At 45.4% G+C, this 27,915-nt stretch overlaps 1 protein-coding gene across 2 annotated transcripts in view; it reads right to left on the bottom strand.

Moving 5' to 3' along the window:
- Xylt1 (xylosyltransferase 1) overlaps positions 1 to 27,915 on the bottom strand; it is a 296,523-nt gene that overhangs the window by 82,153 nt on the left and 186,455 nt on the right. For both annotated transcript variants that reach the window (XM_085841368.1, XM_021168481.3), the window contains exon 4: positions 183 to 361. In XM_085841368.1, coding sequence (XP_085697494.1) covers positions 183 to 361 — 179 coding nt within the window. The remainder of the gene's footprint in view (positions 1 to 182; positions 362 to 27,915) is intronic.

Here is a 27,915-nt window from a genome sequence, read left to right on the forward strand (position 1 = left end):
CACAACCACACAACCACACAACCACACAACCACACACAGAGACTCAGACCACTTAGGGATCACATGCTGCTGTTCTATCTCTAAACTTCAGCCTGGACTTGGGAGGTGGAAGGAAGGATCAGAGATGGACAGACAGACTGCAGAGGAAGCCCAGCACAGGGATATGATTAGTGGCTCCTTACCTTATCCACATGGATATAGTAGAAATGGTCTTTGTGGTAGATGGCCTTGAACATGCGCTGTAGCTGTCGAGAGGCCCGGCCATGGACCACCAGGACAAAGGCGATTCTGACTGGGTTGGCAGGCATCCTCCACAGGTCCACAGCATCCTCATCCCACTGGACATTCTTGTTGGCTTTGCCTAGGGAAAACCAGAAGACCATAGAGATGAGGTTGAGGATGGTCTGCCCTTTAGAAAGTACGAACGGTCTCCTACCCTTCCCCTGGGACAGGAACATAGATAGCATCTGTATAGAATCCTAGAGCTTGAGTCAGTTGAATCAAGCAAGTCCTAGACCCCTGTGTTGTTCATATACAAAGTGGTAGGAGACTCTTCGCGGCTTATGTTGTTCTCTCTATGCCACAGGAATTTGAAAAGACTGATACATACATTTGACTATGTGCTGGCTAGTTTTATGCCAACTTGACATACGCTAAAGTCATCGGAGAAGAGAGGATCTCAGGTAAGAGAATGATCCAGAAGATCAGGCTGTAGACAAGCCTGTAGAGCTTTTTCTTAATTAGTGATGGACATGGAAAGGCCCAGTCCACTATGTGCCATTTCTGGGCTGGTCGTCTTGGGGTTCTATAGGAAAGAAGGATGAGAAGCCATGAGGAGCAAGCCAGTAAGCAGCCCCTGACTCCAGGTTCTTGACCTGTTCGAGTTCCTGTCCTAACTTCCTTCAATGATAAATAGTGATATGGATGTTTAAGTCAGATAAACCCTATTCTCCACAAGTTGTTTTGGTCATGATGGTTCATCACAGCAATAGTGATCCTCTTGTCTCTGCCTCCTTAGCACGAGGATTGCAGAACTGGCTTTGTTACATAGGTGCTGAGGATCTGCCCTTGTGTCTCTATGCTTGAACTGTAAGCACCTTACCATCTGAACTATTTCCTCAGCACTTTATCTTACATTTTCTGTGTCTCCTTCTCTTGCCCATGCTCCGTCTACAGATGTAGGAAGCATCATCCTGATTATCAATCCAGAGGTGGCCTAGTGTTCAGGACTGGCTGGCCAGAACTTGGCACTCCCTTCGTGCAACACTCTTTGGATGGATGTTTGAGTCAAACAAGCAGTTTGCCAAGGAGACAATGCCTTAGTTTTGTGGGAGCTAACAGGTAAAGAAGTCCTCGCTGCACATCAAACTGGAAGATGGTAAGACCTTTTCCATTCCTGCATGGAGAGAAGTTACCAGAAGAAACCCAACACAGAGGGAAGCTCTTCTGAGAGGGACCGCTGCTGCTATCTAAGTCCTAATGACCCGGCTGAGCTCCAGATCATCCAGGCTGGAGATCTGTCACTCTCATGGACTATCATATGTTACCTTTGGAGAGCCAGATCCTCTCCCCAATCCACCTGGATAAATGGTTCCAGACACTTCTTATCTCAACATCAGCCTTAGAAAATCCCCATCTCCAGGGCCAAGGCCAGTGTGTAACCCCTTCCTGGTTTAGTGTGTTACAAGTTACACTGACTTGGTGCTGCCTGGATCTCCCAGACTGATCTAATCTCTTGTAGTTTAACGTTATTCTTGGCAGGCTCTGGGTTTGTGAGGTCCAGAACATTGCTATGGTTTCAGGTATCCAGACTGAAGTTGCTATGGTTTCAAGTGTCCAGAGTGTCGACTGAGGTTCCTGAGAATGCAGACTGCTCAGCCTCGTGGTCAGCAGACCCAGAGTGGGAGTGTGTGGTGGCGACTATCAGAAAGCTTAGTGGCTGTCAGATGAAGGCTCTTTCCAGGGGACAAGATTAAAATGAAGGATGTTCAAACCCAGGATGGTGACACATACCTGTAATCTCAGTATTTGGGAGGCTGAGGCAGGAGAATCACAAATTCTAGGCCAGTCTAGGCTTCATAGTGAAACTTGTATGCTTTAAATCATTCATCTATTTTTTAATGAATGACAAAATCATCAAACCAAACCAAACAACACTCCCCACCCCAAACCAACAGGAGTAATGTCTAAACCACAGGGTTGGGCTTTCGACTTGACACAGCCTCTCCTCTGACCTCTGCTCCGAGCAGTCACATGACCAGCTTACTCCTTGATTTCTTGCTTTTTACCCTACCTATACAAACTCCTTTATCTTGGGGCTTTTTGATAGTGATTCCTCGTTCGTGGATACCATCTCCCTGGAGCTTAGAATGGCAACAACTTCTTGTCACCAGCCCAAGTCCAATAAAAGATCATCTTCACTCTCCATCTCTCACTTTACCTGTTCCAATTTTCTGCACATCATTTAGCACCATCTGAAGTTGTTTATGTGTTTGCTTGTTTATTATCTGAGCATTCTGCTAGAGCATAAGGTGCAGGAGATGAGGGACTTTATCCTTCTTATTTACCATCAGATGCATAATGCTCAGGTAAAATCCAACGCACAGCAGGTGCTCTGAGAAGAACAAAAGCCTCAAGAGTGGACAGGCCAGCTCTGTCCAATAACAATACCTGTTTGGAGCACTGGTCTGGCCTTGATCTCATTATTTCATTAATCGTCCTGACAACCCAGCAAGGTTGCTATTACCTCCATTCTTCAGATGAAAAGCCATGGCTTAGAGAGGCCAAGGGATTTGTTCAAGGTCATGCAGCTTTAATTAGTTAAGCTGAGCTGGAAACCCAGCTCTTAAAGACCATGCCCTTAACCACTAACTTAGACTACACAATCACAGTAAGACTTTGAAAAGTTGACAATGGTGTTTGTTAATGAAATATTTTGTAAGTTATTGGAGGTAAGAAGGCAGGGATCCAGAGGCTTTTAAAAGGGTTATTAAAGAATTTCTGTATTTGATGAGGAACTGACTCTCGATGACCAATAAAGTTTCATATATCCATTTATCCATAAGCCTATTGATTACATCTACCCATCCATACAAACATTTTCTCATTTCATTCATCTACCTACCCACTCATCCATCTAACTATTAATCTACCTATCTACCCATTTTATATGGACAATGCATATACTCTCTCTGTCTGTCTCTGTCTCTCTCTCAAACACACACACACACACACACACACACATATATACATACACACACATACACAATTCATTTACCCATCTACTCACTCCAACAACCTAACCACCCCCTCCCACCTAATTCATCCATCCATCCAAACTCAGGAAATCATTCAACTCCCCATCTGACATCCTATCATACCAAATGCTATTCATTCATTCAACACTCATTTGGTCTCTAGTCACAGGGTCTCTTGACTGAGTTGCTGAATGAGTGAATGAATGAACAAATGAATTCTGATGAAAAGTGGATGTTGTGGTAGTTCAGAGGAGCTTATGTTTCCTGAGGGCCTGCCACAAACTATGTTGGGGGCTCTGAGTCGTTTGTTATTTGGTCCTGGTTAAGAATGCATTAACACTGTTTGAGGCTTAGAATGTTTGGCATGTTTCCCAGGCCTCACTGTGAAGGCAGAGGTGGGAGAAAAAGCTGAACAGCCAAGTCCAAAGACATCCTACTCTGTCCACATGTCTGGTGCCAAAGAGTGGTGTTAGGCAGTGACCAAGCCAGGTAAGTGACCCTGTACTGTCCTTTAAAGCATGTCTTGGGCATTGATGCTGATAAAACAAAAACAAAAACACAAAAATCCCCCACCTTTTGTAAATTCTCTTTACAGTGTTAGAGAGCAGACATATTCATAACAGATATACAGAGTTGTGGATGCTTCAGTTCTGGAGTAGGGAAGCGAGTGTTTGGAAATCACATCATACAAGTGAAATGGTTATCCTGTCATAAAAAATTTCCTGTAAATTTTTTTTTCTGGAGCAGACAGTTGGCCTTAGTGCACAAGGAAGCTGTGACTCAGGGAGGTCCTTGTTAAGAAGTAGTTAAGCTGCTGGCTGTGGTGGTACACACCTGAAGTCCAAACACTTCGGAGACTGAATCAGGAGAGAGCCACCAGTTTGAGACTAGTCTGGAATACATAGTAAGGGTAAGTCTTAAAACCCAAGAGCTAGATATATAATTCAATGGTAGAGAGTCAGCCTGGCATACTCAAGACAGTAGGTTCCACCCATGGGACAGAAAGAAAGAGAGAGGGTAGAGGAGGGAGGAAGGGAGAAAGGGATGGAGGAGGAAGAGAGAAAATAAGGGAGGGGAGGGAGAAAAGACAAAGGAAGGGAGGGAGGGAGGGAGGGAGGGAGGGAGGGAGGAAGTTGAGTTGCAGATTGAGTCTGTGTCCCAGGATCCTAAACACTATCATTCTGTGCCATCCAACTGTCCCCATTGTATAAAGGAGGGGCATCTGTTCTCAGAAGCAGGTCAGCTGATCTCCATCTGTTGGATAGATGAAGTTGTAAGGTCAGAGTCATGTGGGTCTCTTCAGATAGGGTCTCTGAAAGGCTAAAACTCACACTCTGTCCAGCTCCCAAGAAAGAGGCAGGAACTTAACAACGTAATCAGATTCCTGTGGCATAAAATAGAAACTAAGTGGAAAAATCAGAGTGATTAGAGGCAGCCAGAGAAGCCGAGACTCTGGATGAATGCTAAAAGCCACACTGATGGGGGAGAATATCAAGTATGCGTTGGCAGTGCAGAAGTGAAGACTGAGGAGAGGAACCCAGCGGCTCCCCTGGTAACAGGGTGGACCATGCTAAGCCTCTTATACCAACTCAGCATGACTCAGTATCACATGGGCTATAAGAGGACCATGCAACCCTTGGGTGTCAAGGATGGGGACAGGAAGAGAGCCACAAAGGCCAGCTTGTCCTCCATGACACACACCTTCCTTGGCTTCAATTATGCTACCCTCTGTCCAAAAGAATCAAGTGCAAAAATTCCAGAAGGAAACAACTTAGGGGTATTCCTATGATTACCCTATCCAGTTATGAGTTGTTGATATGAACTTATCATTATGCCTACACTGTTTTATAGGGGTGTGTGTGTAAGAAAAGAATCAGGAAGCAAGCATTCATTTGTATCTGTGGGCTCTGTATTTGTAGAGCCAACCAACTATCAACTGAAAAGTTTTATTTTAAACACAAATGAGCAGGCTAGGGAGATAGCTCAGATGATATAGTGCTTGCCTTGTGCACATAAGGTCCTGAGTTCAATCCCCAGGAGGTGCACACTTGTAATCCCAATGCTAGGAGGGTGGAAAAAGAAGAATGCCTGAAGGCCAGTCTAGTCTACTTGGCAAGCTCCAGGATAATGAGAGATGGTGTCTCAAAAATAAAAAAGAAATAACAAACAACCAACAAGTAAACAACAAAAATCTCAAGACAATGTCTGGGGAATGACACTTGAAGAGGTCCCCTTGCTTGTAAGTATCTGATACATGCATCTGCACACACAGAGACATGTGCATGCACGTACACATAATATGCCACTCTTGAACATATACAGACATTTCTTATTGTTCTACTCTAAACACAATTAGTTATACTGCATTTGGGTGTTTTGAATAATCTAGCAATGGTCTACAAGAGAAGGTTGAGGACTATAAGCAAATTCTATGCAATCTTATATAAGAATCATGGACACTCAGTGAGGGGGTGGGCAGGGAGGAGGGAGTATGTTGAGTTGTGTAGTGCTATCTGGCCTCAGGCAACTTCTATATTGGAATGGGTTCCTGAAGGACAGGGGTTGATACTGCAAATATATTCTGTATATGTGCCGGGTGTGTTTGTGATTGGAGTGCCTTGTAGAATTTTAATCTGGAGATGAAAGAAAGACACTGGGGTTATGAAGAGATTTAAAATTCAATTATGTATTTGTGTGTGGGTTGGATTCCTTGGTGTTGAAGTTATAAGGTTGTGAGTTACCAACATGGGTGCTGGGAACCAAACTCAGGTCCCCTGCAAGAATAGGATGTGCTTTTAACTAGAGTTCTATTAACTCCCACATAAGGATTTTAGATTTGGCCTGTGGTCAGGATGAGTTTGAGATTTTAGGTGGTGTTATGTGATCTCTGAAAGCCTTTGTGTTCTCCACTATGAATGGATATAGCTATCTATACAGACACATACAGATAGACACATAGATATGGATGTAGGCATAGATGTCTTGCCTCTCTACCATGTGTTTATGTCCAGTGCTGAGCACAGGACCAAACCTGCAGCAAATGCTCAGCAAATGAAAGTGTAATTGGACCATTTCTATTTAGCCACTGGCCCACAATCGTTAGAATCAAACAATAGTCAGCTCAGCCCTGAGGGGCTCTTGTCCAAGGCTGTCCTGGTTCCTAACAATCTGATCAGGTTAGAGCAGACCTCACCCTGACTCCCCTGCTCACAAGTGAACACCCACACCTAGAATGTTTCTTCCCAGTATCTGCCCCTGATCACAGGCAACTGGAAGGAGCAACTGGCCTGGAATAGACTCTACCAACAAGGCTCTCTGTTGATTCTGTTTATATTCTCAAAGTGCCTCCTGGCATGGGAGAGTGTCATTTTCTGGCTTACTTGGTCCTTTGGACTGAAGAGAAGTGGAAATGAGGTTGCATGCAGATGGGCTTGGGTCAGAAGCTGTGAGCTGGGGCACAGCTAGCTTAACATAGCGTGGGAGGCTCATGGAACGGGGTTTAGGGTTCAGCTTCTCACAGCAGAGCTTCTGGAAGAGAGCCAACTTCTCTGCTCACTAATGCTTCATTGATAATGTGGGGTGTGCAGGCTGTCTCCAACCCTTCAAAGATGAGAGGCAGTTACACGTCAGCAACAGCACCATGTAGGAAGGATGGGTGTGGCAGAAGCCCTGAGCTTGTAGGCTCATCATCAGAATCAGAAGAAGGGAGGATTTTTTCCTACTAGGAATTTTTTTTTCAGTGCTGGGGATAAAAACCCAGGGTATTATACATAGTATGCAAGTGCTGTACCATTGAGCTACATCATTGGCTTCTGTGCAATTGTGTGCCTGTGTGGGCTGTGCATTGTGCACCTCTCTCTCTCTCTCTCTCTCTCTCTCTCTCTCTCTCTCTCTCTCTCTCTCTGCTGCATGCATGTCTGGGCTCATGCATATGGAGACTCAAGATCAATGTCAGGTATGTTCTTTGACTGCTCTAAACTTTATTTCTTGAGACAGAATCTCTGCCTTAACCCGAGGCTCACTGTCTTAGCTGAGGTGATCAGCAGGGAAGCACCAGGTCTCTACTTTCCCAGGATTATGGGTTCTGAGGGTCAAACCTCATGCTTGAGCAACAAACACTTACCTCATTGACTGAGCCAACTCCCCTCACCCTCTTGCAGTTTATCATTTAATTATCTCCAGATCCATGGAGGCAAGTACCATGATAGCCCCCTACTGCTGAATGAGAAATTACCCTCTCTAGTGTATATGATGTTGGAGAGAAACACTTGGGTCTGCCAGGCTCAGAACCCATGCTTTATTTTACCAGTGAGAGAAATAAAAGTTCTGAAATTTTGTGGGAAAAAAACTGAATACTTTGGAATTCTAAGGCGATCACGGAACTGACCCTGTCTGAATGGTACTCTTTGGATCTAAGGTTGCCATTCCTGCGAGTTGTCAGTCCTTGTGCTTCATTCTCTGTAGGACGTCCTGGCCTCTGGGCCTGGTACACAGCTAAGCTTGGTAGAGAATGCTCAGTGAATGGTTTGTGACTGACGGATGAAGGCAGACAGCTTCAGCCATGCACATACCCCTAGAGGCACACGTGCAAGACTCAGCCTGAACTCCTGCACGTGGCTGGGTTTGCTCACCCAGCAAACGGGCTGGAGGCTGGACTCTCCTTTCCTGGAGGTTTTGGATTAGGCCAAAGACCTTTCTTTGCTCTACAGCAAAGCCTCTGGGAGCAATCAGCTAAGTGCCCAAGGAGTTCCCAACGTGGCAGCTGCAACTGGGTCTTCTCCAGGTCAATGAGTGTCAGGGAGACATCTTCAAGTCTCCAGAGAAACAGTTCTGTTCTGGGAAGACCATCTCAGCCTTTCTTTTTACTCTTTCTTTTCTTGTCACAGCCCCGTGAGCATACCCTATCTATCTATCTATCTATCTATCTATCTATCTATCTATCTATCTATCATCTATCTATCTATCTATCTATCTATCTATCTATCTATCTATCTATCCATCTATCTATCTATCTATCTACCTACCTATCCATCCACCCATCTATCTATCTTGCATTTAAAGTATGCTAAAGGATATATAAAAATGAGCATTCTGTTGGGTTGGAGAAATGGCTCTGAGGTTAAGAGTACATACTGTTTTGCAGATGACCTGAGTTCAGTTCCCAGCACCCACACTGGGTGACTTACACTGCCTATATAACTTCAGCTCCAGGAGAGCAGAAGCTTCCATTTGTCTGCCCTGCTTCCACTGAAGTAAAAAACAAAGGTGAACTACAGTAGTAAATACAGCAGGGCAGGAGGAAGGTGGTGAAGGCATGTGGTGAAGAAGGCACATGGATGATGTAAACTTAAGTCTACCAGCTTCCTTCCCAGTCAGGATGTGTTGTGTGTGCTCAACACAGGAGACAAGGTCATAGCCAGGTGATGCCAGGCAGTCCTTGATATCCCAGAGGAACTGAAGAGGTCCAGGCAATATTCACTTTTCCTGGCGCAGAGCCCTTGCTCACTCCAGGTTTTCTGGAAGAGCTTGTTGGGAATCATTTGAGGTGGGATTTTGGGGGAGTCATCTCTCTGTTAGAGGGAGACATCTGTGTGGAAACCACCTCTTGAGTTTTATTTTGACTTTAGCACAGTAAGCATCTATCAGGCTGTTTTTCCAGCATTCTGTCACAGTGCTGCACATAGAAATGATCTGTTTCTAGATCACTGACTCAGGCTCAGAGAGAGTGAGGCTCTTGCTCATGATCACAGAGCCAACAGATGGACAAGAGGTCAGGCTAGGGTCTGACTTGAATCTAAATATGCATCACAGCCAGGCATTGATGAACAAGAGTCCAGGCAGCTCATCTCTCACTGCAGCTCTGTGATAAGCTCACCTGAAGCCCAGATGTCCATTCTCCAGCACTTCTAACCACCACCTCCTCTGGACGAAGTTCTCCAGCTTGGCTGTGTTGCTGTGTGTGTTACAGATGGCTCTTTAATGTGGGAACTATCCTAGGCAGTTCCCGCCTTACCAACTAGATGCCATGAGTACCTGCCCAGTATGAGCAAACCAAAAAGTCTCAGCTCATTAACCAATGCCTGATGGAGTTGCAGAGGCAAAATCTTCCCTAGTTGAGAAGTAATGACCCACAGCTATTTCTAAAAGGTGGTCTTTGGATAGCAGCAATACCAAAGTGAGGGGATTTGTGCAAAATGCAAATGTCAGCCCTCACCCAGGTCTCTCAAGTCAGAAACTCTCCAGTGTGTGGAACAAAATCTGAGCTGTGATAAGCCCTCCCCCAGGGTAGTTATGACAAGGGTAATTGAAAACGACTGGGGTAGGTCCAGGATTCTCAGCCCCAGCAGCATACCAGAAACATATGGACATCTTAATCAAAGCACAAGCAAATAAGATGTAGAAAACAATGCTGGCCTTGAATCTAGCTAAGAGGTAGGCAAGCCTTTTCCAGCATGTGCAAGACTCTGGGCTCATTTCTCGGTACCACAGAAAAACAAATAAAAGGAAAAAAAAAGTCTTTCCTTGGTCTCACCCTGACAAATACTGAATTAAGTACAGTCCTCTGTTGAGTGATGATACTTAGGTGTAGGATGGGACATTCACCCATAAGTATGTAGTCTGTAGTCTGGTAAGAAGTCTGGTAAGATGACACTCTCTGGGGAGGCTGTAACATTCCAGTTTGTGTAAACACACTTGGTGGTGGTTGTAGAGCAATGAAGGCATCTAGTGGTCATGCAAGGGGCCCTTTGTGAAGCCTGAGATGACGTTGGGTGCTTGGATTGAGCCTTCCTTGGAAGTTCTCAGGTGGCAATAATGTGCTCAGACTTTCTGGCACCTACCTTTGATGCCCTATATTTAAACAGTCACATCTCTTCTCTCCAGACCCCTCCTCTACCTAGAGTCTAAGTCTGGTTCACCCTTAATCTCCCTCCTCCCCACTACCAAAAAGAGTCTCCCTCTACTCTCTGACCAAGCACTCAGGACATTTTCCTGCTCACTGATTTTCTTTCCCCTATTCAAGTTTGGAGTTATTAAACCACAGCCCGTGGCTGCACCATCTTATTGATTTTATTGTGGAGAGCCCAGGGATATTCTAATGATGTACGGCTCAATAAATGGAAACTGGTGGGATGGATATTGATGGCGTATGGTACATTTCCCCGCAATTCACCGGGTCCCAGTCACTTGGCCAGCTACACATCATCTGTGAAAATGCTTGGTTGCAGCCCATGAGATCTGGTCCACCTTGCTGGTGTGGCCTTTTCCAGGCACCAGGGATGAAAGGGCCATTATAATAAAAATAATGTGATACTCTGTGCCCTGCCGGGTGTGTGATTTTACATCTTCTCCCCACATTGCAATGGTGGAAGGATAGAACTGATTATCTCCATTTCCTAGATAAGGAAACAGAGACTCAGAGCAAGTAGCTGGTCTGGCCTGCAGAACTGGGATACAAATCTCATTATTAGGCCTAAACATCCATGTTCAACCATGTAAGAAAACAGCCAGATGTTGCTACCTAGTCAATTTGAAGCTATGTGAGACATCTTCTCAAACAACAACAACAACAACAACAAATTTGAGATTGGAAAAATGGGGCAATTGGTAAACTACCCATAATAAAAATCTGAGAATCTGAGTTCAGATCTCCAGCACCCATATAAAACAACAACAACAACAAAACCCACCAAAAAAACCCATAGGGTATGACAGCTTATGCTTGAAGGGTGGAGAAAGTAAGGTCCAGAAGGTCACTGGCCAGCATAGTCAAATCAGTGAGAGACCTTTTCTCAAAAGGTAAAGGTGGAAAGTGACTGAAAAAAAAACAACTGAAGTAGACTACCAGTCCATACATAGATACAGACACATGCAGACAGAGACAGACAGACAGACAAACAGACAGACAGACAGACAGACAGACAGACACACACACACACACACACACACACACACACACACACACACATTCCCACATGGTCAAGTGCAAGCATTCACAGAAATAACTATGCACGTCACAGATCATACACATACACACTGGGGAAGAAAAGAAAGAACTTGGTGGTTCCAGTACATATTCTGGCTTCCCTCCTCCTCTCAAGCACTGCTTGTCTGGAGGGGCCACTGGAGTTTAGAGATCACCATGGCTGAGTAGACAGGGCTGGCCCACACATCACAGGGCATTCAGTATCACTAGGCTCCCAAACAGCTTCCCTCTACTCATAGTTTCCAAGTCTGCCCAGGGGACAAAGAGTGGCTAGAATGGGCCAGGTAGATGCTGCCCTGGGCTATCGGGGAATAATGTTCATTGCAAAAGCTTTTGCTCTGAGAAAGGAGAGATTTGTCATGATAGACTATGCAGTGGTAGTCATCGTGATTCTTACTATGCCTTCCAAGGGAGGACATCTCCTCTATGTCCTGCTCCAAGCTTGCCTCCATCACACTATTTCAGTCCTTCTTTCCATGAATCTACCAAAAAATTTAGCATTGTGAAACCCTTTTTCTGTTCCCCAATGCCAAGGAGATAGGATCTTTATCAAAGACACCATCAACAGGAATTATTGGGGGCATTTCTGATGCTGAAACCCATGTCATAAAGCCTACCATGTCATGGTGCTGGGGATGTACACTCAGTTAAGGGGGACAAATGGGTTAAAGGAAGTCAAAAGGGTGGAGTCCTGGGTTGATGGGATTGGTGCCCTTATTAAGAGGGCATACCAGATGCTTACTATCTCTAAGACAAGGAAGGCAGCTATCTGCAATTCAAGAAGAGAGTTCTTGTCACAACTCAGACCATGCTGGCACCATTAACCTTGAACTATAGTTTCCAAATATTGGGATAATACATCTCTCTCTTTGAAGGCGCCCATCACCTCATGTTCTCTTGTTATGGCAGCTCTACCAATCTAATTACTATTCAGTCGGGTATAGACATGGCCTATGGGCTGCCGACTACAGACTGATTGATGAGGTCACTGGACAAGAGTGAAGGATAAGAATTTCCATCCAGAGGGAACAGCATAGTCAAACATCCTGTAGTGTACACCAGCATGGTAGATGAGAGAAAGGCTCATGTGGTTGGTACACAGAGACCAAGTAGAAGCATCACATTGGACAAGAATGGTCATACAGAAGCAAAGTTATTTGGGGACTTGGGAATCATTCTAAGGACTGCATTGAGAGCTGCCTCCACAGGCTCATTTTCCACAGTGGTGAAATGGAATATGGGCAGGACCGGTTTTGCCATTCCCAATTGCCATCACACAGTGCACAGCTTTGCAGCAAAAAGTGGGGAGCAGGCATGAGGCAGGGGTCCTGTGCAGCCTTTTGCATCCTGTGGCTCAAGGTCTTGCTAATGTGGCTACAGCTCCAAGATGCTCTTCTTGCCTTTTGACCCAGAGGTGGAAGCTTCCAGGTTCTTTCTGGAATCGTTCGCAGCTTGACATTTTCATCTCTGTCCCCTCTTTCCTCTCTTGAAGGGACTCACAGACTCAATAAATACCGACTGAACTCAGCAGTGACTCATCTGTTTTTATTACCCCGGGCCTCTCGAGGAGCAAACAACTCTTATTTACTTCTCAGGGTAAGGGTTTTGACAACAGGTTTATTTTCTCCAACTCTCCAAGGACTAAACGAGTAACACTCGAAAGTTAACAGTACATTAATTAATGCCAAATTGGTTGGAATTTTCCTAATAAAAATCCTTATAGTAATCACATTATGGGCCATTAACGCTGCCTCCTGATCATAAACTATGAATATGCGCTGCAGGTGCTTGCTTTTTAGCTTTTTAAGAAGGGACATTTCCCCACACTGGCAACCATTTGTCATGTTAATGCTGTCACGGTGCCCAACTCAGACTGGAGTCTTTAAGCTTTGTTCACTTTGGGCTAGTCCTTAGGCCAGTCTCTTACCATCGCATTGGACCCTTGCAAACACTTGCAAGTGAACTCAGCATGTCTGCTGTATAAAGGGGGAAACTGAGGCACATAGGGAGTGAGCATGGAGCTTCAGTCCAGGCAGCCTCGTTCTAGAACTATTCTACCCATGGCCCCCATGAGACCAGAGTGTCAAGTGAATCTCAGCATCAGGGTCCTCTGCGAGGGCCCCACCATGTGGCACCTGACTTGTGTGCTAGGTTTATTTCAACAGTGATTATCCACAGAGGTCAACCCAATACACTGGCTATGTGCCCCCTTGTGTTTGTTTTTCCCATCAGTGGACTTCCAGGATGTCAGGTTGATAATGTTGGGGACACCCAGGACATACTGAGTGAGTTAATGGTGCAGAAAGAAATGGATATTGAAATGTACACTTGAGAAAGTTTGTGGTAGAAGGACATCCCAGGATCCACTTCTGTCATGGCTATCCTGAGTGGGGCTGGAATGCACAGACCAAAGACTGCATGAGGGGAGCTGAGGTCCTGGGATAAATACAAGGGTGAATTATTATTATTTAACCCTGAGAGCTTCAGCTCCTTCCTTGAGTGCTTTTGGTGGTTTCTTTGATTTCTCTGTCTATATTGTCACACTCCTTCTGTGTCTGTGAAGGTCACACGCCTTCCTGGGACTGACTGTGGAATATGGAAATATAGACTGCAGAAAATTCAAGCACATAAGACAATATTAAAAAAATAAGAAAGAGGGTCTGGTGAGATGGCTCAGCAAGTGCTGTCAAGTTTGACGATCTGATTTTAATTCCTGGAATCTACAATGAGGAAGGAGAGAAGTGACTCAAGCTGGTGCATATAGCATGCAAATGCACACATGCACCATGTAAATGCACACATGCACCATGCAAATGCACACATGCACTATGGCACTAGCTAATGTGTGTACACATAAACGAAAAAAATTATAAGAAGTAAGAAAGAGAAAGAAATCAATATCCTGGTGTATCTAGCTGTTGAACATATTAGAAATAGTTCTACACACAGATTATACGTGTATGAATATATGTAATATGTCTGTATACATTTCAACTTGCAGTATGCCTCCAGCCTGCAGCAATATGCTCTATGTCTTTCCCACATAGATGAATACAACCCCCTCTCTTTGCCCACTTTTTCAATATTCACAGAGCAGGTACTGTGAGCAGCTGCCCTGTCAGGTGCCAGGACACACAAATGACTGATCTGATTTTGTCTCCAGGAAGCCTAGAATCTGGTGAGGCTGGAGTGTGGAGGGCAGGAGCCAGCTGCAAAGAAGAAGGATAGGGGGAAGACAATGCTTCTAGGGAAGTTTCCAGAACGTTCTGAGGAAGCCAGAGTGAAGCTAAGAGCTGAGGCAGGAGGAAGTGGGAGTGAGGTAAAGAAGGTATCACAGGGCGAGGTTGGGAGGGGGTGTGTCAGTGGGTGGAGCACTCGCCTTGCAAGCGTGAAGACTTGGGGTCAGATTCCCAGGACCTAAGGAAGAAGTTGGATGAAATGTTCCCTGTTGATCATGGTGATGAACCTGCATGATGCGAAGCAGGGCAAGGTAGAGTCCTGGAAGCTAGAGGGTCAGTTAGTCTAGCCTAGTTGGTAAAATTCTAGGCCAGGGAGCGTCAAAGGTCTCAAACAATGGGTACCTGAAAAATGCTACGACGCCCAAAGTTGTCCTCTGACCTCCACATGCATGTTTATGTGCACATACACATGTACATTCAGGTGCACACACACCCTCATGATCACGCACAAACACACAGATGCCGCCATTGCACAACAGTGATGAAGACATCACTGAGGAAAGGTGAAGATGGTTTTAGTTTAAAGAAAGATGAGCGAGAGGAGAGGTTCATGGGGTGTGTGTGTGTGTGTGCATGCACACACGATACTTCTGCTTGGATGCACACATGATACTTCTGCTTAGATTTTGGCAATTTCCTGTAATTTGGTAATTTCCTGTACTGTAGAAAATTTTGTAGTATAATAATCAAAACATCTCGAGCATACAGTTAATGGCCTCTTGGTTCTTCCTTGATTGGCTTCAAAGCCAGGAGCCTCTGTGCCTGGGCAGTACTAGGAAAGAGTGTGAACTGCAAGCTATGGCTCTCAGACACATTCATCTGCAGGTCTCACCTGCCGAAAGATCCCCATTTGCCTTCTGAGGTCACACCCAAGCTTCTGCTGGGCGCAAACCTCTCAGAGATGTGCACCGGAGTATGCAATCATACTGGGCTCATCTTGCTCCAAGTCCAGGCCACTTCTGTCCCCTCAGCTCTCCTATGTCCTCTGTCTGTGAAGGTCACACTCCTTCCTGGGACTGACTAGAGTATCCCGAGGGGTGAAAGCAGGTGAAGGTTACTGCAAAGGTTATCTTAGAAAGCTTCAAGAACAACGCAGCAGAAATTCATTCATTTGTTTGGAAAATAGCTACAAATGCGGTAAGTTAGCTAGGCCTTGTTCTGGTTTGACTGGCAGGTCCCCCGTAGGCGCATGTGTTTCAACACTTGCTCTTAAGCTGATGACACAATTTGAGAATAATACAAAGGATGGGTCCTTTGTATTATTTAGCCGGAGTCATTGGTCAGAGGCAGAGCTTAAAGATTATGCCCACTTCTGTTTTCTGCCCAAGACTTCTGTTTGCTGGTCCATAGAGATACGTATGACCACTACCTCAAGGTCCCATCGCTATGTATGGAGCTGCCCTAGATGTTGTGGCTTGCCACCATAACAAATGGCATCCTGTAACTGTGAACCAAAGCCAACCCTTTCTACCTTAAATTACTTCTGTCATTATTTGGTGCCAGCCACAAGAAAAGCAATAATACAAATGTGGGTGTGTGGTAAGGTCAGGTGGAGGGACAGTGCCATTCATTTAAAGGACAATTATCAAGAACCATTACCAGGTAACAGACTGGAAAGTCAGGCAGTGGACCAGCCTGCAAGGCCTCTCCCAGAGAGGCTCTTACTGAACGAGGAAAGGCTCAGTGAAGCTGTGCCTCACCTTGCACATTCAGAGCCACTTCTGGCAGCCAGCACTTGCCTGCAGTGTTTGCAGCCACTGGTTTGAGAGTTCCTGTCCCATCAGACTAGCCTTCCCAGCACAGGGAAGTATGACTTTCCACCTATGGCTTGGGACCAGAACTGAAGCCTTTTGCCCTTTTCTAAACAAAGAAAGACCTACTAAGGAGCTAGAGAGGAGACAGGTCACAGATCACCCGGAGAGAAGGGAGCCTTGGTCTTCAGACAGGACGGGGTTAAGCTAAGACAACCAGCGCCCCTGCAGCTTCCAAAGGCTATCAGCAGTGACAACAGCTTCAATTAAATTAAATCTAGTCAGCTCCATGAGGAAACACGTGTAATGCTAATTTCATGGGTGTATCAATGTGTAAACCTAACAGATGATGCTTAAATGAGGAAGGCAGAGAGATGACATTTGGTTAAACAATGCATCAGTGGGCAGGATTTGTTGAAACTGCCATTTAAAAAAAATAGGAACAGGAGTGAAAATTGGGCAAGCTGTCACCAGGGCCAGCCACTTAGGTGTGGTGTGTGTATCTGTCTGTCTTTGTCAGTATGTGTGTTCTGTGTATTTATTATTTGTGCATTTGGGTATTTGTGTGTATAGGGGTGTGCACATATGTGCAAGGACCCATATTGAGTGTCTTCCACAACCACTCTCTGCCTTAATTTTAAACTCAAGGGCTCTCACTGAACATGGAGATCACAGATTCAGCAAGGTTGACCAATGAGCTTCAGGAATCCTCTTGTCTCCTCCTTCCTATCGTCGCAGTGTGTGCTACTATGTCAGGCTTTTTGTTTGGGTGCTGAGGAACAAAACTCAGGTCCTCATGCTTGAGTGGCAAGAGCTAAGCCATCTCCCCACACTACTGGACATTTTTGATAACCTGTTGTTACATGTGTGTTATCGTCATATGAGTTGTCAACTGTGGTTTTGGTTAGCTGGTTAGCTGCTTAGCTGCATTCTCCTTTAGTTAGTCCCAATTCAAACACAAGACACAGGTGCCATCACTATATCCAGGTTGCTTCTATGGCTATTCCATCTTACACTCTTGGGTCTCTCTGATGGCGACAGAGGTGACAGAAGACATCAGATGACTTTGATGAACACAGATCCAGTCAACTGGCAGGATAAGAGGTAGTCATCATTTCTATACATGTTTGAGAGATTGAGTCACAGGGCTGCATTCAGATGCTAGATTCCATAAGGAGAGAACAGAGTTTCTCGAAGCTACCATAGCGTGGATGCTCTAAACCAGCATGTCTTACATAGGGGCAGTTGAGTCCTTCCCATCCCAGGGACATTTATGAAGTCTGGAGAAACTTGTAGGTATGAGAACTGAGCGAGTCAGACTTGCACAAAGACCTAGAGGAACTGTCGGACTGTTGCCTGCCGAGGTGTCATGGCTGCAACAGCAAGGGCTCAGCTGGTCAGCAAGTCAGGTGCTGTTGCTGAGATCCCATCACAGAACCGTGCATCTCTTAATAAGTCATGGTGGGAAACGAGCAAAACAACAGGTTACCGTGTTCCAGTCCTGACTGTATTCAGAGCCCTCTCTCGTGACCAAGATGGCTGCTCTTCCTGTTGGTGAGTATCAGGAATCCCAGGGGGTGGGCAGGAATGGCAGGCATTAGGAAAGCCAACAGCAAATGATGGTTAGGATGTGGATGAGAGAAGCTCTTCTACACTGTTGGTGGAAGTCAGAATAGAGCCTCATCAAAACCCCTATGAATAGACCTACTAGGTGATTCTGCTGTGCCTCTCCTGTGTGTTTATTGGCAGGACCTGCAACTCAACATATTGCAGAGACACTCACACATTAGTGTTTGTGACCACCCCATTTGCTATTGCAAAGTTCTAGAGCCAACCTGGAGCACCCAAAACAGAGTAGTGGATGGGGAGACACAGTGAGGGTTGTGTCTTCAGAAAAGTGGATGCAACTGGAGAGAAGACAGCCAAGCAAATTAATTCATTCTTAGGATAGCAGGTACCTCATGTGTTCTGTCCAAATGTGTGTCTGTCTGTATAACACTATCCTAGTCCCGTAACTGCCTGGGTACAAAGGGGAATAGTGGGAGGGAAAGAGAGAGAGAGAGGACTGGAGGAGGGCATTAGGGGGACTATGCTCAACATACAATATGTATTTGTATGAAAACTGAAAAAAAAAAGAATACATTAAGGAAAAGAGAACACCAGCGCAAGTGGAATGAGGAGGTGATGGAAGCCTGCAGACAACTCTTCAACTGCTTCAGGGTCAGCATGAGGCAGCTGTGGCAGTTTACAAAAAAGGGCTGACATTTGTTAAGTGCCTCTCTCTGTCTCTCTCTAGCAAGCCTTGAATTGCAGGGAACATATTCTAAGACTAACCTGTCAGCCAGTGACAACTAAATTACTAACCTTGCCTCCCCCTCTGCCCCATATCCCTGTCAGGTACGCAGCCACGTTCTCAGAGAAAAGCTTCCTGGAGAAGTGTTCTCAGCCCCGGGAAGGTGACCTTTCTGCCAGAATAAACCACATGATCACGCGTGCTTCGTGAAGACCCAAAACCTTGGGCTCAGTTGCAAATGTGCATGCTGGGAAGGAACGCCATCTGACCAGAGCAGCCAAGCAGAGTTGTTGGGGTTCCTGCCGATCCTGATCCTGCCTTTTCCTTGGCACATTTTATAACCTACTTCCCAGCATGCTTTGCAGTTGTGTCTGGCCAAGAGACTGTGCTTTTGCCAATAAAACAGAAGTGCCGGAGCTGGCATATCTTTTAGACTTGAATGCAGACACCTCCTGTGCACATGTCATGGTGTTTCCTCCCCGGCAGGATATAGAGAGAACACAGAAACAGGTGCCTCAAAAATGAGGGGTGCAGATGTGCTCTGCTTCATATGACTTTCAGGACAGCTGGTGGGCTGGGTATGGCTCCCTTTCCTTAGGAACCCTTGGATTAAGAGATGCTTAGTCTTACAAGTAGAGTGCCAAAGTTCCAGAAGGAGCCCTGGATTAGACATTCTGCCTGCCCTGCATGGTCTCATGTCATGGCCAGCGATTCTGATAAAAAACACACACACACACACACACACACACACACACACACACAGAGAGAGAGAGAGAGAGAGAGAGAGAGAACAAATATGCATGTACACACATATACATGGCACATATACAACTAGCCCTCTCCATAGCCAACCAGCCATGGAAATACAGTGTCCACACTGAATATTAGGTTTTTCTTGTTATCCTTCCCTAGGCAATACAGCCTAATGATTACTTACATAGCATTAACATTATACTAGGTATTAAAAACAATCGAGAGATGTTTCTAAGTATACAGGAGGCTATGCATAGGTATAATGCAGATGTGACATCATTTTATATAAAGATCTTAAGCATCTTTGGTATCCACAGAGGTGTTGGCACAAATCCCACGAGGATAACTGTGCATACAAATCTTCATGTACACACATACATATGTGCATATATGTCATATTAATATTAGTTTGAATGAGGAAATATATACTTACATACATGTAAATACACATGTCTATGCCCATGAAATTCTCACTATCTTGTTAAATGCCAATGACTTCTTGCCTTTTATCCATCATACGTCAGTAATCCCCCCCACCCCCGGTTGTTCCTCTTTTGCAGGACCAGTTCCATCAATTGCAGGGTCCAACACATGAAAATTCGAGGGCCTTGCTAAAACTGTATTGGGGGTTGCAAGCATGCAGAAGTGGAGACCTAGACTCGGCACAGGTCCCTCCATGAGGGAGTCCTGTTGCTGCCTGGGGCACAAAGTATGCAAAGCTGGGTTGTTTGTCTGCAAGAACGAGTCAGCCAATCCAGAAAGTTTGCTGACAAACTTTGTGACAAGTCCAGAAACTTGCAACCTGCGTGCTGCCTGAAGGCTTCCAGGAATGGTTTTTTTTTTTTTTTTTACACATCACAAGAAGAGGCAGGAGAAAATAAGAAAGCCAATTTTCTTTTAGTATATTACTTGTCAGACAGCGAAATGGGATATAATTACGGTGTGACATTTCCAGCAGCAAATATGTTCCAGTGTAAGCAATTAACACCGGTTCTTTTGGCAGGCTTAAAAAGATTACTCAGAGACTGCGCTAAGTTACAGTGCCCTGTGAATAATGAACAATGTGATATCTTGGCTAAGTTGCTCACTATGACCAAAGTTCAAACTCTCCTGATGAAAATGGATTAGGCGCTCTTAACCCTTTGCTGACTTCACCTAGCTTAGGCTGATTGAGAGTATGAGTTCTTGGGGGGTTTATCTAAATTACTTATTTACTTTGCTCCTAGGAATAGCTGCAAAAGAAAACAAAGCTTTCTGCACGCATTCATTTCAGCTGTTGGAGATCTACATGAGGCCTTGGGTTCAGCGGCAAGCTCTAGGAGACAGACAGATTGGGAACGCGGCTTGCAAAGAGACCAATCTTATGTTAGGTTGGGATGTTTTAATGATGTGATCCAAGACTTAGAATCCTGTATGGTAAATTGAGTGTTGCTAGTGGCTTGCCTGGTCTTGCATAAACAGAGGGATGCAAACTCCTGGTTCTGTATGAGTAGTGTTTGATGCTTAGTAGCTGGAACCAAAGAAAACCCCAGCAACAGGTCTGAGTGACTCACACCACAAGGGAAAGTTCTAGGTCATGGTTACTTGCAGAGGCTGGGGCCAAGTTTCCTTTCCTTGGTCCCATGGCACTAAACGGTAAATGTTTCTCCACTGGTGATGAACTGGTCAGTGCCTTGTGTGATGTCTGCCAGTACTTCTGAATCTGCCCACTAGAAGCCGGCAGTATGCTCCCCTCAGTTGTGACAATCTGAAAAAGGCCTCCAGATGCAGGTATCTTTTCAGGGACAACAGTTTAGATATGTCTGGTTCTATTTCCATATAGCCTGAAGCAGAAGACTTCCTTCTTAAAGCCTTAGTATTTTAGCCTTTAGAATGGAAAGAAGCCATGCCTACCATGTAGATCTCTGGGAAGAAGTTGAATGGTGCCTTTGGAGAGCTGAACTGACTTCTGGCAGAAGCCAAGCATTCCGCATGACTTCAGTGCCATTTATCCCTTACTGAATACAAGCAGTACCTCAGAGTGGAGCTGTGACAGCCACCAGGTAGGCAAAGATAGATAATCCTGCCCCCGTTCCTGCAACGGTAGCTAGAAAAACTAGTCAGGAGGCAGGTACTGCACCCTAGATGGGCCTAGATGAAGAAAAATAGGGGCTCAGAGGGAAAAGACTTTCTTATAACTGTACACAGGGATGACCATGTGAGAAGAAACAATCCAGGTAGAGAGAACCACATTCTAGAAGGGATGTGGGTGTCAGTCGGGCCTATCCAGGGTTCAGGGATATTTGGATAGAGTTCTCTGGCAGAGGTGGGGAGATGCAAGACAAAAGAGGTAGACAAAAGCAGGTGGCAGAGGATGCTGAAATGCCGAATAGCTCTCATCTTTCCTGCCAACCCAACTAACTCATAAAAGCTCAGTCCAGATCCTGCTCAGCTGGAAAGAGTGCAGTGATTGATTAGCAATGTCTTCTTGGGCCTGGGAAGGACTATGAGGCCCACATAACATTGTACTCGCTGGGTTTGTAGCAGAAGAATTTTCAGCAGGGGAGTAACGTGAGCAGAAACATTTTTACAAGCTCACTCTGGAACCAGTGCTTTCATTTTGAAAAGATTGGAGATGGAGACCGGAGTAGTTTGAGAGTGACCACAGCATTGTGAACAAGAGACGGGAGCGTTCTACAGAACATATGGAGCAGAAGAGATGGGGAGAAAAAACATTTCAGAGCTGGGCTTGATAGTGACCTTGTGGATCTGAGGCAGAAGGAATTAGACAAAAGCTGTTTATTGTCTGATTTGGGTAACTTGGAGGATGGGCATGCTATTCACCAAGGAGAAAAGTTCAAGATAATGTAAAAATAATGTTAATGTTTTATTTCTATTTTCTTTGTGTGTGTGTGTGTGTGTGTGTGTGTGTGTGTGTGTGTGCGTGTGTGTGTACATGTGAAAGCTAGTGCTCATGGAGGGCAAGAACATTTATTTCCTGAAGTTACAGTTGGGTGTGAGACATTCAGTGTGCTCTTCACCACTGAGCCATCTCTCCAGCCTACATGGTAGGTTTTTGTGGGACCTCAAGTGAGAAACATCTGTTAATTGTTTAACATTTCGATAAGGACCCTAGACTGTGAAGGGGACCGGAGATGGGGGTGTGAGTAGACATGGTTGTGGTGACTGTCACCATAGTCTGACATGCTCTACCACATTTCTGCTCACCACAACCCTCCAAGAGCCTACCTGGAAATGAGAAAAGCAGCTCCTTGCAGAGGAGTCTCCCTTCATCTTGAGCTATTTCTGACTGACAGGATTAGTGAAGGACAGCAGAGGACTGTCATCACTCAATAATCCCCTGAACTTCTTTATAGTCAACACAGCATTCCTATGATCCCTGTAATCCAATTAGGCAATATGGGAAGCGGTATCTTAATTCTTGACTTCATTGTGACTTGCCTGGTTGCAGGCAGACCTTGTTTAATAAGATGTCACCTCCAACACTGGATGGTGCATACCAAATAAGCTCAGGAACTCCTGGAGGCTGTGGGTAAGGGAGGGGGAGGTGCTTGCTGTCAGGAGAAAGACTTCCTATCTTTAATAGCCAATAGGTGACTTAGAACCCCAATGTCCTCATAACTGAGGCTTCTGATAGGAGGAAACTTCATCTCCCCCTTCTCCCCATCCAATCTCCTTGTAGCTTGTGAATGCTGTATGCCCCGTCTTCCTGCTGACTGAATGTATCTGTTCATAGAAAGGCCCATATGTTTTAAATGGTGGCTCAGCTGCAAGGACTCCATATATGGCTACATTTCACTCTCACAAATCACTGGTATAAATATATCTTCAATGGAAGATTGAGAGCACCGTGACTTAGAGAAAGCCAGCTCTCATTGGCTGTTCCCTAAGCACCTTAGACTTGTTTGCTGCAGGGTCCTTGCAGGGGCCAAGAGTGTGGGCTATCTAGATTATGCTCACTATTGAGCAACAATGGTGAAATGCTGCTAATGATAGAGGTGGTGATGGGAGGTGGTAAAAGAAATGGCATAGTGCGGATATGGGCGGGGGATAGTGATGCCTATGGAGTTGTTAGCAGTGGAGGCGGTGGTGTAGGGTTAGTGTGGAATTGATGGTAGCAATGAAGGTAATGGAAGTCTCATGGTGATGTGGGTGATGGTGTTTGTTAAGGTGGAAGTGGTCACACTGGTGTGAGAGCAATGTGGTAATTGTGAGAGGACCAGAAGTGGTGTTGGAGGTTGTCTGGTAATGGCCGTAGTGTTAATGATGGTGTTGCTGGGAGTGGGGCTGTTGGGTGGTGACGGTCCTGGAGCTGGGAACAATGCACTAGCTGTGTTGAGTGGTAGTGATGGTCGTTGCGCAATGATAGCCATGGCAGTGATTAATGATGGTGCCGGTGACTGTCCCTCGTCTTCTCTCTTGACTTGGTGAAATTAGAGCCACAGCTATAGTTAAGCTCGCGGACTTTCCTTGACTGCCTCCTTGGGATAGACTTCCTCTTTTCACATTTGCAGCATACAGATTCAGGTAACGCCTCTACCGTAACACCATCTGCCACATTAGGATCTCCTCTCTACTTACCTCCTCTGCTTTACAGGATGAATCCTCCCTCACCTGGCACATTCAAAGAGTAGCAATTTAATAAAGACACGTTGATACAGAATGGGAACAGGGACTTTCCAACTTGCTCCTCCCCAGCTGCAAGGGGAAATGAGACAGAGACAACTCAGCTGGGCTCCTGCCTGGCTGCCCATGGCTGGCCCTCAAAGTAACACACGCCCAGATCCAAAGGCTCAGGAATGAGGTGGAAGGTTCCACTGGAAAACTAAAGCCAACTCCCCTACAGGGAGACGGTGAGGAATCTGTTAACTGAAGTTAGGAAACTGGCAGGGACACCCACTGTAGCAGAGAGAGTGAGTTGTCTCTGCAGATGATGAGGTAGGCAGAGTGTGGGGCACCCAGCACAGACAGTGGCCTCTAGACACACCCTGATCTAAAGCAGAGCTCTCAGCTGGCCGCTCCAGGCAGCCTTGCTTACAGACAGGCGTTCAGACTTCATACTGCCTGCCTTACTTGTTCTCAATTAATATGGTTGTCAGGTCAATCAAGAAATTGCAGTTAAAAATTCAGATTTATTACTGGAAAAAAAACCCCAAAAACAAACAAACAAAACCCCAACAACCTTCCTGGAAACACGCGCAAACCTCCCCACCACGTTTACAGCAAGTCAGCTTGGCGGTTTTGATGGGACCATTCAGCCAGACTGACTCTCATTTGTCTAACTCAGGCATGCGCCTTGCAACCTTGACCCCTAAGAGTGTCTTGTGACCTTAGTTATAAACACCTCTAGCATATGAAACTGTCGGCTTCATGCAGGTGAAAGGTCTGCCCTCAAGAGGTGTAATAACACATGGGCTTCAGAGCCTGACTTTGCCTTTGGCTGTCTGGGAGGCCTCGGGCAAGGTGTTTGCTCTGCCTGTGTTCTGCTGTCCTCAAGGGCAAGGCTGATTTGCGGGTGATGGTTATTCCTCTAGACTGGAGGATACAAAGAAAATTCACATAGAAAATGCTACTGATACCCCCCAACACACACACTCAGAGACACAGACACACACACACACAGAGGCACATACAGATTCAAAGACACAGAGGCGCGCGCGCGCGCGCGTGTGCGCGCACACACACACACATTATTCCAGTATTCATCTTTCTGAGTCTGGCTTATTTCCCTTAACATGATGATCTTTATTTCATCCAAGTTCCAGCACATGATGTGGCTTAATTCTCCTTTATGGCTGAATGAAACATTGTGTATATGTGCCACATTGTCCTTACCCATCCTCCATTGATAAGCATTTGGCTGATGTTATAACTTAGCTGCTGGGAATAGTGTTGCAATAAACAGGAACGTACAGGTGTCTCTGTGGCATGCTCACTTGGATTCCTTTGGGTGTATTCCCAAGCCTATTAGAGCAGAAACATATGGCAGGTCTGTCTTTATTTTATTCTCTCTCTCTCTCTCTCTCTCTCTCTCTCTCTCTCTCTCTCTGTCTCTCTTTCTCTTTCTCTCCCTCTCTCTCGGAACTTCTTGTATTTATTTTCATATTTCACAATATACATTCCCACCAGCAATGAATGCTAACAGAAAATAGTAAATAAGAAGAACAGAAAATGCCCACTGACCTTCGTTGCTTGTGTGCGTATGTATACATGTGTGCATCTGTATGTGTGCTGTGCAGGCGTGTGTATACAGGAGTGTGTGCAGAGGTATATACTGGTGTTCTTAAGGAGGCTAAAGGAGAACACTGGGCATCCACCTCTAACACTCGTTACCTTTTCTCCTTGAGACAGGCTCTCTCACTGAACTTGGAGCTTGGCAGTGTCCTGGTGAGGCTGGCTGCTAGCCATCCTCAGTAATGTCCTGTCTCTGTACTCCACAGCCAGCACTGAGCTTATAGACACATGTGTGACCACACCAATTATTTTTACATGAGTATGCAAAACCCAAACTCATAGGGCCTTCTCCCTACCCTCTACTGAGTGTTGTCTACATGAAGCCTCCATTGTACAGGGCTACTGCTCCCTGATGGCAGTATGACAGTATCCACAGGCATTTGTTGTCACTGGTGAGACTAGGTATTGGGGAAGGAACTGACCTGAGCTGGAAAGCCTTGCTCACCAGCGAGAGTCTCTCTGCTAATGCAGAGAGCTTGCCACTGTTAGCTCCAGATGTTTCGCTCCCAGAGCCAGCTGTACCTTCCCTGCAGCAGAATCATTCCTCTATGTTACCAGACATGAATCTCCATGCACACTTCTCTCCCTACTAACTATGACAGTCCATTCATGTACCTGACTCTCCCATGAGTCTGTGAGCACCCAAAGTATCCAAGTAGTGAATTCATTGTGTTTATTAGGGGGAGCACATATACGGGGTTCAGTTTATGAATCTTTCTCAATTGCTATCATCTATCTATCTATCTATCTATCTATCTATCTATCTATCTATCTATCTATCTATCTATCTATCTATCCATCCATCCATCCATCCATCCATCCATCCATCCATCCATCCATCTATCTATCTATCTATCTATCTATCTATCTATCTATCTATCTATCCATCCATCCACTGGTTCTCTCCTTGAACCTGCAGCTGCTTGATTTTGCTAGGGCAGCTGCTCACTGGATTTCAGGAATCCTCCAGCGTTTCCCCCAGGGGTTACAGGAACAGGTAGCAGCACCAAGCTTTATAATAAAGGTGAGTACTGGCATCTGAACGCAGGTCTTCATTCTTACACAGCAAACACTTTAACAACCGAGCCATCTATCCGGTAGCTCTATCCAGCTTCACAGTAACTTCTGCATGACACCCTTCTGTCTGCCTATGAATAATAATAACTACCTAATGAATTAATAAGCCCAATGGATAAATAAACAGATGAGGAATCAATCAAACCCACTATTGGCTTTAGAGTCAATAAACAAACTAATTAAAAAAAATCAGCTTGCTGATGGTGGTTTCCTGACTTCTCTTACATCTCACCCCGCTCGTTATGCACTGCACAGTGGAACTCAAGCACGCTCCAGGTGGGAACCTGGTGAGGTGAGTCACATGACAAAGGTGAGGAAAATGGACTATCTTTTCTTTCCAACTCTACAGTGCAATGCACCCTAGGTGACAGGGACCCAGTGTTTGTCAGTACAGATCCACCTTAGATGATGGCTTAGCCGCAGAGGAGCATCTGTCTGTGCGGCTGTGTTAGTTATTACCCTATCATAATCAAATGGATTACACTGTAGTAATGAATACGACCATAATGGTGCGCTGGCAGTTTAATCAATGTACTTCTCAACTGCAATTGAGCAAAAATAGGTAACAGAGGATCATTTGATCTACATTTTTATTAATTTGATGCCATTTGTCTTCTGGTTATTTTAATGATCTCTCATTATGAGAAAATGGGGGAACTTCCTGAAAGGAAAAAAAAAGTGGAGCCATCTTACTCCATTATATTCGTTGCTTTATTTTATTGCAGGAAAAAAAATGTAGCCCGTTCCAATCCACTCTGAGGGTAGAGTTTTGAAATGCAGTGTAGTTCAGGGTTTTGGCGAGGAAAGCCCCTTTACCTTGGAGTGTCATCCAAGCAAAGTTCAAGATGAAGCAGTGGGAGGAGCTGATGGACCACCTGATCACTGGCTTCTTTTCTGACTGACTATGTGTTAAGGAGGGCACGCAGTAGGGCTTTCCCTACAGCATCTCTCTCACCATTCACAGCTATAGTCAGAGGGCTCAGGCCAGCTCACTGGCAAGCATGAGGACCTAAATTTGATCTTCAGAACCCACGTTAAAAACAAGCAAACAAACACGCCTTGAGATACAGTGTGGCCTGGAAAACCCAGTCCTGAGGGTGAGGAGCCTTCCGGGAGGTGACAGACAGATCCCAGGGGTTGCTGGCCAGCTAGCCTACCTGACTTGGCAAGTTCTAGGTCAAATGAGAGACACTGCCTCAAAAGAACAAACTGGTCATTGTCTGAGGAATGACAGTGAGGTTGTTCTCTGGCTTCCACATTTGTGTTCATGCATTGGGAGTCACACTTACAATGCACCTACACACCTACACACACACACACACACACA

This window comes from Mus caroli, unplaced genomic scaffold (genome assembly GCF_978045245.1).
Source record: "Mus caroli unplaced genomic scaffold, Mus_caroli_1 scaffold_8, whole genome shotgun sequence".
NCBI classification, from domain to species: domain Eukaryota; kingdom Metazoa; phylum Chordata; class Mammalia; order Rodentia; family Muridae; genus Mus; species Mus caroli.